This window comes from Aquila chrysaetos, chromosome 10, assembly GCF_900496995.4.
Source record: "Aquila chrysaetos chrysaetos chromosome 10, bAquChr1.4, whole genome shotgun sequence".
NCBI lineage: Eukaryota > Metazoa > Chordata > Aves > Accipitriformes > Accipitridae > Aquila > Aquila chrysaetos.
The window spans coordinates 28442658-28456521 of record NC_044013.1 but is presented as its reverse complement, the minus strand read 5'-3'; the positions used below and the strand labels follow the sequence as shown (position 1 = coordinate 28456521).

The window sequence follows — 13864 nt, the reverse complement described above, 5'->3', positions numbered from 1 at the left end:
ACTGAATATTTAGTCTGGTTTGATGCTCCGATAGACAAGGCGTGGATCATTTCTTGGCCGTGAGTCTGCTGCACTGGCTGAAGACGGATGGATTTTCCCATGGCTCCTCAGCCCTCCTCCAAAGCCTTGCTTAAGTGTGTGAGCGATGCTTTGATTTAATCACCATGCTCCTGCTCTCGACGCGTCCTCCGAGATACAAGACACCGGGCGTGACAAATGACCACTTTTAACACACTTGGAGCTAACACCCACGCCACCACTCCATTTGTCACTGTCCGGATGCAGAACAACCCGGGTAGCAGATGCAGAGGTTTGGAGAGGGTAGAAAATTAAAACCTCAGTAATCTGCACTGATTAGTTTTCTTTTTCCCTCACCCTGGTGGGCTCCATCCTTTCTCTGCACATACCCGCAGTGCTCCAGGACCCGGCTGGCAAGTCCAACCCATGCAAAACTCCTCCGACGGCCAGGGGAATGCAGGGTGAGGTGCAGCAGCGTGACTCGCTCCACCTAGTCCATGGCTTTTTCACGGCTTGCGTTTATGCAATGGGTCTTTCACTTATTAAAACATCATCAGTGAAGGCCTGTTTCCTAAAGCAGAGGTTGCAGGAGACCTGCAAAGCCTGACTGCAACCCCAGGGCACAGCTCCCAAACAACTAGCCAGCTGGTGTAAAAAAAAAAAAAAAAAAACAACTTCTTTATTATTATTATTACTACTATTACTACTACCACCACCACCAGCCAGCTGGGGTAAAAAAAAAACTTTTTTTTTTTTTTAATTATTATTACTAGCGAGCTGGGAGAGATGCTGGCTCCTGAAGAGCTTGCCATGGGCTATGTGGTGCATTCCTGAACATGAGGCGAGATCCCCATCCTTTGCAAGTAAACAGCAGCAAAACGGCACCAGCTGAAGCCATTCCCAAAAAAAGCTCTCTTGTGACTTAAAAAAGAGGAAAAAGTTATAGAAAGGCTTTAAAACTCCCCAGGCTGAGTCACGGGGTTTGCCAGGTGCCGGCCGTTTGCAAACAAGGGTGGGAACAATGTGGGTGCCGGATGCAGGCCGGATCCCGTGCTTCCTTGTGACTCTCCCATTGTCCAGGAGAACAATCCCTGCTCCAGCCAGAGAGCACAGGGACTGCAGCGGTGGGGTGGGAGCCAGGTCTCCTGGGCTGGTGTAAGCAGATGAGGTTAGGAAAGCTGAGCGGGTTTTACAGCCCTGCCGCCACAGAGATGCTCATGGATCCATGCCCATGGCAGCCCCTGCAAGCGCACACAGAGCTTTGCACCCCAATATCCCCAAAAAAGATGAAGTTCCCCCAGCACTTCAGCTACCACAGAAAGTTTCCTAGATGGACCATTAACAAGCCAAGGGCTTGGAAGCAGATTTATGCCTCCATTTGTAAACAAGCTCATGAAAAGGCCCTCGGGGGAAAAAAAAAAAAAAATTCAATGAGTGATTTTTCTTCCTCTTTTAAGACTGGAATCAATGCAACACTCAAAAGTTCTCATTGGGGTGGGGAATACATAAACAGCCCATGGTACAATTTGAGGAGGAAAAAAAATGATATGCAGAAAAATAAAGCCATACATCACAGCTTAGGGGCCGTTCCCTAATCCCTCCAAGGCCACGTGCAGCGATGGTCTGGCTAGGGCAGCCCAGCCCTGTGATGCTCACCTGCCCTCTACTCACACCTTCCCTGGGACATTTTCCAGGTTTCTCCTTCATTTCTCCTTTGGAGGGGTCTGGATCGCAGGGATGACCCAGACCCCGCTCAGGATTTGGGGACAGAGCCAAAGAGTGGTGGCTGCGGTGCCTGAGCCTCCCCGCCGGCAGCATCCAGGACAGACAGTCCCCCATCCCTGCACCAGGGGAAAGAAAAGGGTCCGAATCCACCCGAGGAACATTTTGGGTAATAATGTCTAATTAAGACTTCCATTAAAACCCATCACACTCATTAGAAAAAAATTTAACAAGGTTTTCCTGGGCATTTTCCTTGCGAAATTACTACGGAGGTTAATGGATGCCTTCATTAAGGCATAATTTAAGAAAAATCACACTTTTTTCTTTTTCTTTCATTTTTTTTGGAGGCGCGGTGATTCAAATGCTTCTCCTCCGCAGCACAGCCGTGGTAAAACTGGGCTGCCTGTTCCACCCAGCGGTGGAAGCAGGGAGATTGCTGCCAGGCAAAGGCAAAGCCCCTGCAACAAAGGGGAGCATCCATCCATCCCTCCAGCATCACCACTCGGATTCGGGAAGAGCTGGGAGAGCTGCCACTTCCCAGCACAGCCCAGCCAGGGACAGCAGCTTGGGCTGATGCAGGATGGGAGAGGGGGCAGAAAACTTGATATTGTGCCAAAAAAACCCACCAAACCCAAACCACAACCGATCAAAGAGAGGAAAAAGCTCATTTTGAGCAGTCAGAGGTTTGTGGCTCAGCTAAACCTGGGATAAAACACCCCCTGGACGTCTCTGCTGCCGTTAGGGATGGAAGGTGCCCTGGCTGCGTGGATGCCCTCACTTCGGTCTAAAAGCAGCTTTTTTGATGGTTAGTGTCTACCAGGTGCCCAAGCCCCTGAGCAGAGGCGCAGCAATGCATGGGAAGGAGGAGACCAGCCGCAGCCCCAGCATGCTGGCCACCCCGTCCCTGTGCCACTAAACAAGCTTTTTCAAGCTTTTCAAGGAGAAAAGCTTGAAATCCTACTACCAAACCCATAGAGAAGAGAAACATCTTCCCCACAAAGCCACCTAAAACATTGTGAGCATCAGCCGCAGAGACTCCCTTGCACATGAGCTGCTGGGCAGACATCCTACCAGTGCATCAAACATGTGTCCATGGGCGCAGATTGAGATGGAAAGGCTTTGAAACAAACTGGTTCACCCCATCCTGGTCCCCAGGAAAGAGCTTGAGGAAGCACTGACAGTTTTTAAGCCCAATTATTTAAGATTGCAGGTGGGGGCTCTCTGTGGGCACCCCAGCCCTCAATGCGCCTACCCTGCTCCAGGATGCTGCTAGCCCTGCCAGGTACCCTGGGACTGGGACAGGGCTAGGTGCCATCGCACCCCAGGGGACACCAGAGCACTCCCCTACCAGCCACCCTCACCACCAGCCAGTGCAACACCCGCAGCCACCAAACCAGGGATGGGGAGAGGGATGCAATGCCCAAGCAAGCTGGGAAGCCGTGGCTCCGCTAAACCAAATCCAAGGGCAGATGGAAGGAGAGACAGGCAGGGCAAGCACTTTCTTTTTATCTCTTTGTTTTTCCCCTCTTGTTTTAGAGGTGTCCTGGTTTCAGCTGGGATAGAGTTAATTTTCTTTCTAGTAGCTGGTATAGTGTTATGTTTTGGATTTAGCCCAAGAATAATGTTGATAACACACTGATGCTTTCAGTTGTTGCTGAGTAGCATTTATACTAAGTCAAGGATTTTTCAGCTTCTTGTGCCCAGCCAGCAAGAAGGCTGGAGGGGCACAAGAAGTTGAAAGGGGACACAGCCAGGACAGCTGACCCAAACTGGCCAAAGGGGTATGCCATACCATGTGATGTCACATCTAGTATATAAACTGGGGGGAGCTGGCGGGGGGGGGCATGCATTGCTGCTCAGGAACTAACTGGGCATCGGTCAGTAAGTGGTCAGCAATTGCATTGTGCATCACTTGTTTTGTATATTCCAATCCTTTTATTATTATTATTATTATTATTTCATTATTATTGTCATTATTAGCTTCTTCCTTTCTGTCCTATTAAACTGTCTTTCTTTCAACCCACGAGTTTTACTTTTTCCCCCCCCCGATTCTCTCCCCCATCCCACTGGGTGGGGGGAAGTGAGCGAGCGGCTGCGTGGTGCTTAGTTGCCGGCTGGGGTTAAACCACGACAAGAGGAGAAAGCATTCAAAAAGGGATCACTCATGGTTTGGACAAGCTGGAATAAGATGCCAGAGAGGAAGCTGCAGGGATGCAAAAGGCAGCAGGGTCAGCACAGAGGCTTGGAAAAGAGATGCTTCCCAGCCGTGGAAAAGTACATGGACCAGCAGCATGGAGAAAAAAAGAAAAATAAAACCACCCCAAAAAGCAAAAAAGGGCCTTTCTGCAGCCCCTGTGATGCTTGGCATGCTCACCCTGACCCAGGCATCAGGGTGGCTGGGCATGGAGCTGCAGCACCCTCGGACAGGTGCACCCTAAGGCACGGGGGAGCAGGGTCCTGTGTCCCCGTGACACAGCGAGGCAGCCCACAGTCTCCCTTGCTGCCATCTGCCCGTGGGACAAAACCAATATAACCTTCATCACCCAAGAAAACCTCTCCTGGGTGCTCCAACACAGTACGGTGGCACAAGGATGGACCATGGCACAGGGAAAAGGCAGGCAAAGGCACAGCCAGAGAGACCAAAAAGACCCAGTTCTCAGCACAAGCAACAATTTGATTGGGAAAACTTGACGTCTCCCATATTTTAAGAGTTAGCAAATTATTCTACTACTAATTACAAAATGTTCATAACTATTATTAAAATAAATAAATAAACCAATCACTTTATAAATCCTGCACTCTGCTATTGTTTCCAGCCTTCTGTGACGGATAAATGGAGGAAATCAATAATTATTGCCAGGGCTGATCGGCAGGGGGAGAGGATAATGGAGGAACTGCCATGGGGCTGCCCACTCCTTGACATTCAACTGGCAGGACATTCCCCCCAGCTACCCCTTTCCTAAACCTAGCCCTCCACACACAAGGCAGGAGGGAAGGACAAACAGAGAAAAGAGACAAAGAAACCAAAGGGATGAAGACAACTAAAATAAACCCACACACAGCTTTGGCAAAGGTTCGGCACAGCCCAGCTCATCGGTCAGCAGCTGAAGAAGGGCTGGGGGACCCAGACGCAGATGGGGTGCCTTGTGGAAAGCCAGGGATGCCTGGGAGCAAGGATGCTCGAGAAGTGGCCTCTGCATCACAGGCATCGCAGCCCAGCTTTGTTCTTATTTTGCAGGTTGTTTTTTTTTTTATTTTGCGGGTTGGTTTTTGTTTTTGTTTTTTTTATTTTGCCACCACTGCTAGCTCAGATTTCCAGCTGTTGCAAGCAAGCAGGTCGGGTTCATTATCCCAAGCCGCAGCAGCTTGGAGGCTCCTGACCATGCTACAACAGGAATTTGCCAAGAGGGGAACATCAAAAGCGAGACAAGCCCAGGAAGCAGCAGGACCACTCTCTTGCCCCTTCTCCCTGGGTTTATAAATACATAGGAAAAATTCAGCACAAAGCTGATTTAGATCCAGACTTTTTCCTTCACCAGCTTCTCTGTGCAACTGAGTTATCGCCTGGTACTGGGAAGGTCAGAGAGAAAGTCAGCGTGATTCCAGTGGACAAAAATACAGTGCCCCATCCTCAAAGTCAAAAGGGATAAAAGCTGAGAGACCCACAACTGCCATCATTCTAGTGAGGGGCTACCTTGCCATCATTAGGTTTTAGAGTCAAACACCAGCACAGAAAGGGTTTAATAATCCTCCTCAAGAACAAGCGAAATCCACCCAGCATACTCATCCAAGGTCTCAAACGACTTCCCCAGCCTCCCAGCAATCCCTGCTACCACTTTTCCTCCTACCTCCTCCCCAGCACAATGATGCATTGCACCTTGACCATGCAAGGAAGCCGTAAAGCAAGGCTGAGGGATGGGGCAGAACAAGACAAATGGATTTAATATCAACCCGAAAAAAGTGTGGGCTATCGCACCAAATGAATTATTCATTTTGAATTCAATAACAGCCTCCATTTCACATTGACCCACAGCTCTCACGGGCACAAGGTGCCAAAGAGAATGGGGTAGGCACTCCCATCAGGCTTTCAGGCACTGCGCACCATCACCCAGCTGGAGAGCAATGCGGCTTCACACCAGCTGGGAGGCCTGTAGTGCCAAACCCCAACCAGCCTGGGACAAAAACAAATGACGGGGCAGACTGATAAAGAAAATCTCCCTTCGCCCCACCCCCATCTTAGTGTCGTGGTGGCAATGACCCCCCCGTCACTCTGACCCTAAAACACAACAATAATCTCTTTGGGACTTGAAATACCCCTGATGAAGACTGCGCTCTGCCTGTGCCTTTCATGAGTGGCTAAGTGCTGATAAAAGCTGGTATTAATGAATCCCTCAGCGGCCCTGAGCTCTGCTGTCAGCACGAAACCGTTCCGGTCTAATGGCCCCATGATAGGCACAGCCTCTATCCCAGGGGGTGGGAGAGATGAGAGAGGGCTGGGGGAGCTAAACAATTCAACCCTATTTTTTTCCCACCACTGAGGAATTAAGCCCATTTGCTCAGCCTTAAAAATACTGAGGGGTTTTTTTTTTTTTTTCTTTTTTTTTTTTTCTTTTCCCCCTTGGTGACAATTCCCCCAGGCTCGTTAAGTGGCTCATCTCAGGTTGACGAAAGCTTCAAGCAGATGTCAGGAGCGTGTGCCTCCCAGGAGCTGGGGTGCAATCCTGGCAGCATCCCTGCGAGGCAAACCCAGCAGGTGAACAAGGCAGGGGAATATGATCCCTTCAAGAGCATGAAGACAAATAGAAAACCAACAAATTATTATTTCTAAACCTTGCGATGTGCCACCTCCTGTCTGCCAACCTTTGGGAAGGGCAGTAGCGGGCTCAGGTCTTCCCTCGTGGTCTCCAAAGTCCATGGGGATGCAAGGAGGAGCTTGATGGCCAAAGGGTGCACACAAGCTACCAAGAAGAGTCGAACCCAAGGTCAGATTTTTACTCAAACACAGTTAATTGTCCAATAGTCCTAATGTAAGCCCTGGCTCAGGCTTTTAGGACTGGTTTTAGTGAACTTCCAGGAGAGGCTGGTGGGTTTATTGGGTTTGGGTTCTGCGCCAGTGTTGAGCAGGACCTTCAAACACGCAGGTCCCACGCACAATGCCAGCCTTTCGTCCATCCTCCTGATGTGGGAACTGGGAAATACTCTCACAAGACCGGGAGAGGGAAGTTATTGGAGCTCTGCTCCAGAGACAGCATCATACCAGCACCCAACAGTGCCCACAGGATCATCGGAAAAGCATGGTCCCATCATCACACATGTGCTTAGTGCCATTTAACCACCTTCTTGCTCTGCACCCACAGCGTACTTTGGTGCCTCTCAGGATCTCAAATGCTGCGGGTCAATCCGTAAAGGACATTTCTACTCCTTTAGACCCGCCAGGATCCTGTATTTTCTCAAGGAGCCTAAATGCAAAGCATGCTCCCCACACAAAAGCAATATTCTCATCAGGAGCTCTGCAGAGCCCACACTTGGGCGGTGCAAGGGGTTTCTCCTTTGGCATCAGCACTGCCATGCAATGAGAGCACAGCTGGAGACAGGCGCTGCAGCACAGAACACTCAGCAAACTCCCAATGCACAGGGGTCTGCTCAGTGCAGCTTTGATGGCATGAACACATCATGACCATTCTGGGGTTTGCACAAGAAAAGGAAACAAAAAAAAGCCACAGAGATTGGTCTAATGCCCACCCTGAGCAGGTTCGCTCCCATGCCTCTCATGTCCTGCTGTCCTCCATCCTCTGCCCTGCCCTAAACTATGAGCACTCGGTAGGGGCAACACGCTCCTTCTGGGGGCTTATAAGCATTCAGTATCCCAACTTCTTCCACCACTCCAGCCAGCAGCAGATAGAAAAGTCAACACCACCCAAACCTGTGGCAGTTTTACATTATCATTGTTTTCCTACATTTGTGGCAAAATGACATTATTTCCCAATTCCAGTCTTTAGCTAAAATTAGTATTTTTTTTTCCATTATGAGAAAATGTCATTTTGCCATAAAACCATGTGTGCTCTGTTTGTTTATTCAATAGCGGAGGAATATCTTGCCAGAAATGCTCCAGTTTGTGAAGAGCCCTCCCTCTAACGGAGCGCTTCGGCTCCTCACAGGAACAGATCATCTCCTAGCGGGAACAAAACCACGCTCAGTGTCAGCTGCAAAACTTGAAGAAATCCACTGGTAATGCTGCTCAATGTGAAAGCAAGGCACAAACACACAGGTTCTAGTGGTTTCCCAGTTGTCGGAGCACTGGCATGGGAAGGCATCGCTGTCCCCACCTTGGCCAGGCAGGAAGGTGGTTTTTCACAGTGAAAAATTACACAAGCTCCCACATATAAAGCAAATGAACAAACAAGTTTCTCCATAGCTTGAATCCCAGTTTTGCCATTTTCATATACCCAGAGTTACAGGTGAAGAAGAAACACTGTGGTGGCCACCCCAAGGAGCATCACAGCCAAGCCTGGTGCTACACGTGCTGCCACCTGCAACTCCTCCAATCACCCCCTCCAAAACCAACCCTAAAGCACTCTGACACCTGCCTTTGACCTTCTCCTTCTTCCCAACCCTTCCTTGACCTGGTGGTGCCCACCTTCTAGAAGCTATTTGGAAAGCACCGATGAAATGGGGTTAGCTTCTTATGCAAAAAGCCCTCTCCTCTTCCCTCCTTCCCAGCAGCATACAAAAACAATACCTTAATTTGGGAGTGGAAAAGGAACAGGCAGCGAGTAAAGCTAATAGAAAAAAAAAAAAATCCTCCAATGGTATTTGGGAAATATTCATCAGAATGGCCAAAGGACATGAAAAGCAGCGAGCACTATTTCCATATTTACAACTCCGCGCTGCGGAGGACTCCAGCAGGCAGCAGCATGCTGGTGGTGTGGCTGGGGGAACCCAAAAAAACAGCAAAAAAATTCCAATTAATGCAGAGAATCAGAGCGGCTTCGCTGCACTCAGGCCTGACAGCAGCTGCCCGGCTCCCCCAGCTTTGCTGGGGAAATAATGAGGCAGATGAAAGTGGCTCAGCGAGCAAGCACCGGCCCGCACAGCACTTTGAAGGCAGCAGATCACACAGGTGCCTTCTAGCAGGCTCGCGGCAGCAGCTGCACCGGCACCCGCATCCTCGCCACGCTGCTCACCGAGTTTGGCCACTGACTGGAGCGCACTGAGAAGCTGCACATTGACCACTGCTCCCAAATCCCTGCCTGGTCCCTGGAGCAAAACTGCTTCAGGGCAGGTAAATGGTGCAGAGCCAATTTCACAACAGATACTGCCCAAACCAGCTTGTTTGGGGACAAAATTCTGTTGAGCAAAGTTTAAAAACACTAAAAGCACCTTGTTACCCAAGGCCAACCTTACCTTTGCAAGCCACGTTGTTCTCCGGCTCATAACCAGCCTTGCATGTACAGCGGCCGATGGGGACCATCCACTCCCCATCCCCATTGCAGTACAGTTTGATGGGCACATCCACCTCCTCAGCGTTGGGGATGCAGGTGCCGCGGGCAGTCACTAGAGAGGTGCTCTCCGCTCCTGTCATCGTCTCCGGGAAGATGGCGAAGTTCTGCACCACACTGGGGCACTTCTTGAAGAAGACCCTGACGGACAGCAGAGACATACAAGCCCCGTAGTCCTGGAAAGCCAGGTAAAAGCCATTGCGGGTCAGGGGCCCGAAACTTCTCACTTCTGTGTTCACCTTCATCAACCTACCACCAAAGTCCACCTGGGAGAAGCTCTCGTCAGCAGCAATGGTGTCCACTTTGAGGTAGGGTGCCTCCGTCCAGAAGGCGGACTTCTTGGTGGCAATGACAGAGTCTGTCTCGTAGTAGTAGAGGTTGAAGGTCTCCTTGCAGGAGCCAGGGACGTTGGGGAGGCTGCTGCAGTCCCGCACAGTGAAGCGCATCTCGGTGTAGATGCGGTGAGCTCCACGCCGGTTGATGAACGTGGTGAGGAGCCAGTTGTTCTGGTTGGGCTCGAAGACGTTGCACACCTGGTACGTTCGGATGGTGTTGAGGTTTTCGTCGTAGCCACTGACTTCTTCCCACTGAAGAAAGGAGAAGGGAAAAGTGATGAGAGGGAGGCAGAGGGACCGGCGGTGGCCTGTGAGCCACAGAGGTGCCACTCACCCTGCACAGGGCAGGGCAGGGCTGGAAGGAGAATCCCAAAGCCCCAAAGGGGACTAGGAACATGGTCGTGGACATACGGCATGATGCACGTGCAGAAACACCAACCAGGCAGCACCAGAAGAAATTCTCGCCCTCTTGCCTCTGCGTGCCTCTCCCCATTGCTCCCAGCTGAAGCTAAAACATCTTTTCCATGCAGGCAACAACCTTAGCTGCACCGAGAAGATGTAAAAATGGGAAAAAAGATGGTCCAGATACCCAGAGGCGGGAGGGAAAGCAGCACACGAGGGGCTACAGCTTCATTAAAGCCCGAGCCAGCACGTGGGCTGGAGAGCGAGCCTGACCCCAGGCTCTCGGCATGACAGAATCATTTCCCCCAGCAAAGAAAACTAACTAAATAAAACATTACCGCCGTGGAGAGAGAGAATATAGATTTGCAATTCGATTTATAGAAGGGCATTAATATAATCCAGGCTACAATTTCAATTAAGGGACAGCAGCAAACTGTGAATAGTCTATGATGGCATTAGAGTCCTACAGACAGATTTACAACCTCATAATCCATTCATTTTAACTAATCCATGTTTACAGTCTCCTCATAACAGCATTATTCATATGGCAATCTTTAAGCAGCACTCTGAATATCAGGCGTAATTTCCAGGAGTGATGCTACAGCAGTGCTCACGCCTGTTTGTGCTTACAGGGGTGGGGGGGCACAAACAGCAGATGGGTGATGCCAACCTGCCCCGTCACACTGAGTCTTCCCAAAGAGCTGATGCACCACGACCAGCCCTGCAACCTTACAGATTTTGCCTTCTTCCATTTTCCACTAAAAAACCATGTTCCTCACCTGCTCCCCAAGCTTCCCCCTTGTAAACCACAGCCCTGATGTAAAAAAGCGCAGGTTTTAATTTTGGTTTCAAAGCAGGGTGCTCCACACGCTGCCAACAAGCGTAACAGAACATTTGCTCCCAGGTCCACCTACTCAGCTCCACTAAGTTTAAGCAAAGATCACAGCTCAAGGTTGCACATTGCTGTTAAGCAACATTTACCAAACCAGCAATAAAACCTCACGCATCCATCCGAGCGTTCTCCCTTCTCATCCCATGCCACGAAAGCACTGCAAAAACCCCTCTCCAGCCCAGACAAGACATGCAGATTCAATGCCCTTTCATTACCAGACACCTCTTCACACAAGAAAGCTGCAAGGTCCTCCCTGACCAAGGGGGTTGGCATTGTTTCCCATTCCCACCTGGGCTTTGCATTACAGCCCCGTCATCCAATTAACACCAGACAACCAGCTCTCTTCCAGCACTCGCCCACCAACCTAACACCGGCCCCACTGCTCTGCTGTCTTTGCTGCAGGAATCCTCCTCTTCATCCCACCCACCAGCTCGTGGACCCCAACCGGGTGCACGAGAGGGGACCTGACCCGCTATCATTTTATTCATAGTTCCCATCAGGGAGCCAGCTCTCTCACCAGCTCCTTCCACTGAGCATCCCCTGCACTTTGCTGCTTTTTCTGGGGGGAGTTGCAAACAAAGCCGAAAACTAAGAGGCAAAACCTGCCAGCAGACCCTGCTGCACTTCAGGCACCCAACACACAGGGCTGCCCGCAGCTAGAAACGACACAAAATACCACTTGGAAAACCCTCATGAGGGCTTGGGGCTCGATCCTAATGCTCTCTTGGGCATCCCTTGGGTTGAGTGCTCCTGCCACTGGGCACTGAAAAGCAGCAGATCCCTGTGGCTAGTAAGACCCACAGTGCCAGTGGCTGCTGCCATCGATGTTCTAACAGCAACAAATGCATCATTTTGACGAGATCCCACTACATAATTCACAGGGAGCTGGGGATTAAGACAATGTTCTTCTCCATCTCCACTGAGATTTAAAGCACGTCTACCAGGGAGAGCAGAAGGAGAGCCCACGTCCCGCCACAGCCAGTCCCCCGGGACCACAGCTCCTGCTGCCCGGCTGGCATCTGTGCCCTGGCATTAATGTCAACAGCCCCCCTGAGCCCCAGGGCCCATCTGTGAGCCGGGGTGAATAGTCACTCCCAGACCTCAGCACGCCATGGGGAATGCCACCACCCAAAAGGACTCAAAGCCATGGAGCCCCAGCATCAGGAGAGGTGGCTCATGAAATCACTCTACCTCCAGCCCCAGGAGAGACAAGAGGAGCCTGGGAGAAGGAGCTGACACCCCAGCAGCAGCCAGGAGCCCCTCTCCCATCTCCTCCCTCCTGCCTCAAGGAGCAGGAAGGTCCCTTTTATAGACAGCTGCTACTCTCCTCCCTCTGGTTTCTTTGCTTTCCTCTCTGGTTCCCCTCTTCTTCACTTGTTCCTACAGTGCCACTGTTTGTTGCTAAGCCCCAAAGCAAGGCTGCTAGCATACTCTCACTTTTTGGATGGGATGGGGAAGCTTTGGTTTTTTTAACCCAGCTTTCAGCAGTTTTGGCTGAAAAAGAAATAGCACTGCCCTAGGGTGGCTGCTTTAGGGAATTGAAGACTAAAAACAAGAAAAGACCAACTAAATTTGGGGTCTTCATTGACTGCAACACAAGCAGAAATCCCCAAGTGTATCTTAGCATTTCTGCACCAGGCTGCTTGGATGGGTCACAGTCTGCAAACCCTCCCTGGCACCCGCACTCCAGACAAGCCTCACCCAAATACTGGCCAGTACTGCTGGACAAGCCAAAAAGCAGCACAAATCTGCCCTCAAATATTTGTTGTGAACTATTAAACAGGATAAACCCCAAAACCCAGTGCTGTAAGCGGGCAGCTCATAAAGACTACTGCATGCCTGAAGCAAGAGGAAGACATTGCTTATTATCAACTAGCATCCAACCTACTCCAAAAGGTGCCTTCGCTGGGACATGACGCCTACAGGGGGGTTCACTCCAGGAGTCCCAAATACACTTCAAGATGCTCCGTATCCACCCAGCAAAGTGCCTGGTGCTACTGAAAAAAGCCCAGTCCATGAGCAAGGGGACTTCACAAGGGAAGTCACACTCTCCCACACATGCTACGGACTAACTGCATCTTTAAATAAGGGACTTGGTATTTTAAAATACTTTGTGGAAGATCTAACATACACTCCTGTAAAGGAGAAGACTCACCAGTAACTCTGACAGGAGCAAGAGACAGAGTATTAATGCTGGATCACCACATGGACAGGCTCAGGGCACCCTGTGACAGGTGAGGCAGGGCCAGGGATCAGGAGCTGGGATCTGCGGAGGGATGCAGGGATGTGCGTGGAGGGATGCAGGCTGGGGACATGCTTCACTCTGCAGAGGGGAAGACTGCCATGCCTTACGACGCAAGCTCCCCACTTGCCTTGCATGGCTTTCAGTGATAGCAGCTGCAGGCAACTATTTATATCCCATTTCTATCACCTCCATGTGGCCCCCCTGCATTTTGCCAGCAATTTATCTGGGCCCAGATTTTTTCCACAGCAATTCAGTGGCAAAGCCCCACGTTTCAAGGGCCTCTGACGTGCCTGGAGAGGATTTCGTGCCCACTGCATGTGTGGTTCAGCTTTGGTGACAGTGTGCAATCTCACTTCTTTTGAGGACCTGGCCAAGCCAGTCACACCCTAACAAAGGCGCAGGCTGGCATCCTTTCCCCTTTGGTGCCATGTCCTGGAGGCCCCAGGGATGGACCTCACTGCTGTACTCATCCCTGCCCGACCAGCTGCCTGTCCCACCGTGATGCCCATCCATCAACTTGCATCCCCTCCCACTGCCACTCCTCTCCTCCACGGCTCCGTCTCTCACTTTCTCTGCCCAGGGAATGTGAGTCAGGTTATTTTATGCTTCCATTCCTCAAAGACTCATATTATATAAAAAAGATGTTTTAAGTGCCTCAGGGTGTTTTGTTCCTCATTACTTCATAAAAGTGACATTAATAGCCAGGGAAGAGCACTGCTGAGTGCAATTACGGATGATGTTCCAGGTATGA

At 50.5% G+C, this 13864-nt stretch overlaps 1 protein-coding gene across 3 annotated transcripts in view; it reads right to left on the bottom strand.

Annotated features, from left to right (window-relative positions):
* Positions 1-13864, bottom strand: part of EPHB1 (EPH receptor B1) — an 85596-nt gene that overhangs the window by 44632 nt on the left and 27100 nt on the right. For all 3 annotated transcript variants that reach the window (XM_030028403.2, XM_030028402.2, XM_030028404.2), the window contains exon 3: positions 9145-9826. In XM_030028403.2, coding sequence (XP_029884263.1) covers positions 9145-9826 — 682 coding nt within the window. The remainder of the gene's footprint in view (positions 1-9144; positions 9827-13864) is intronic.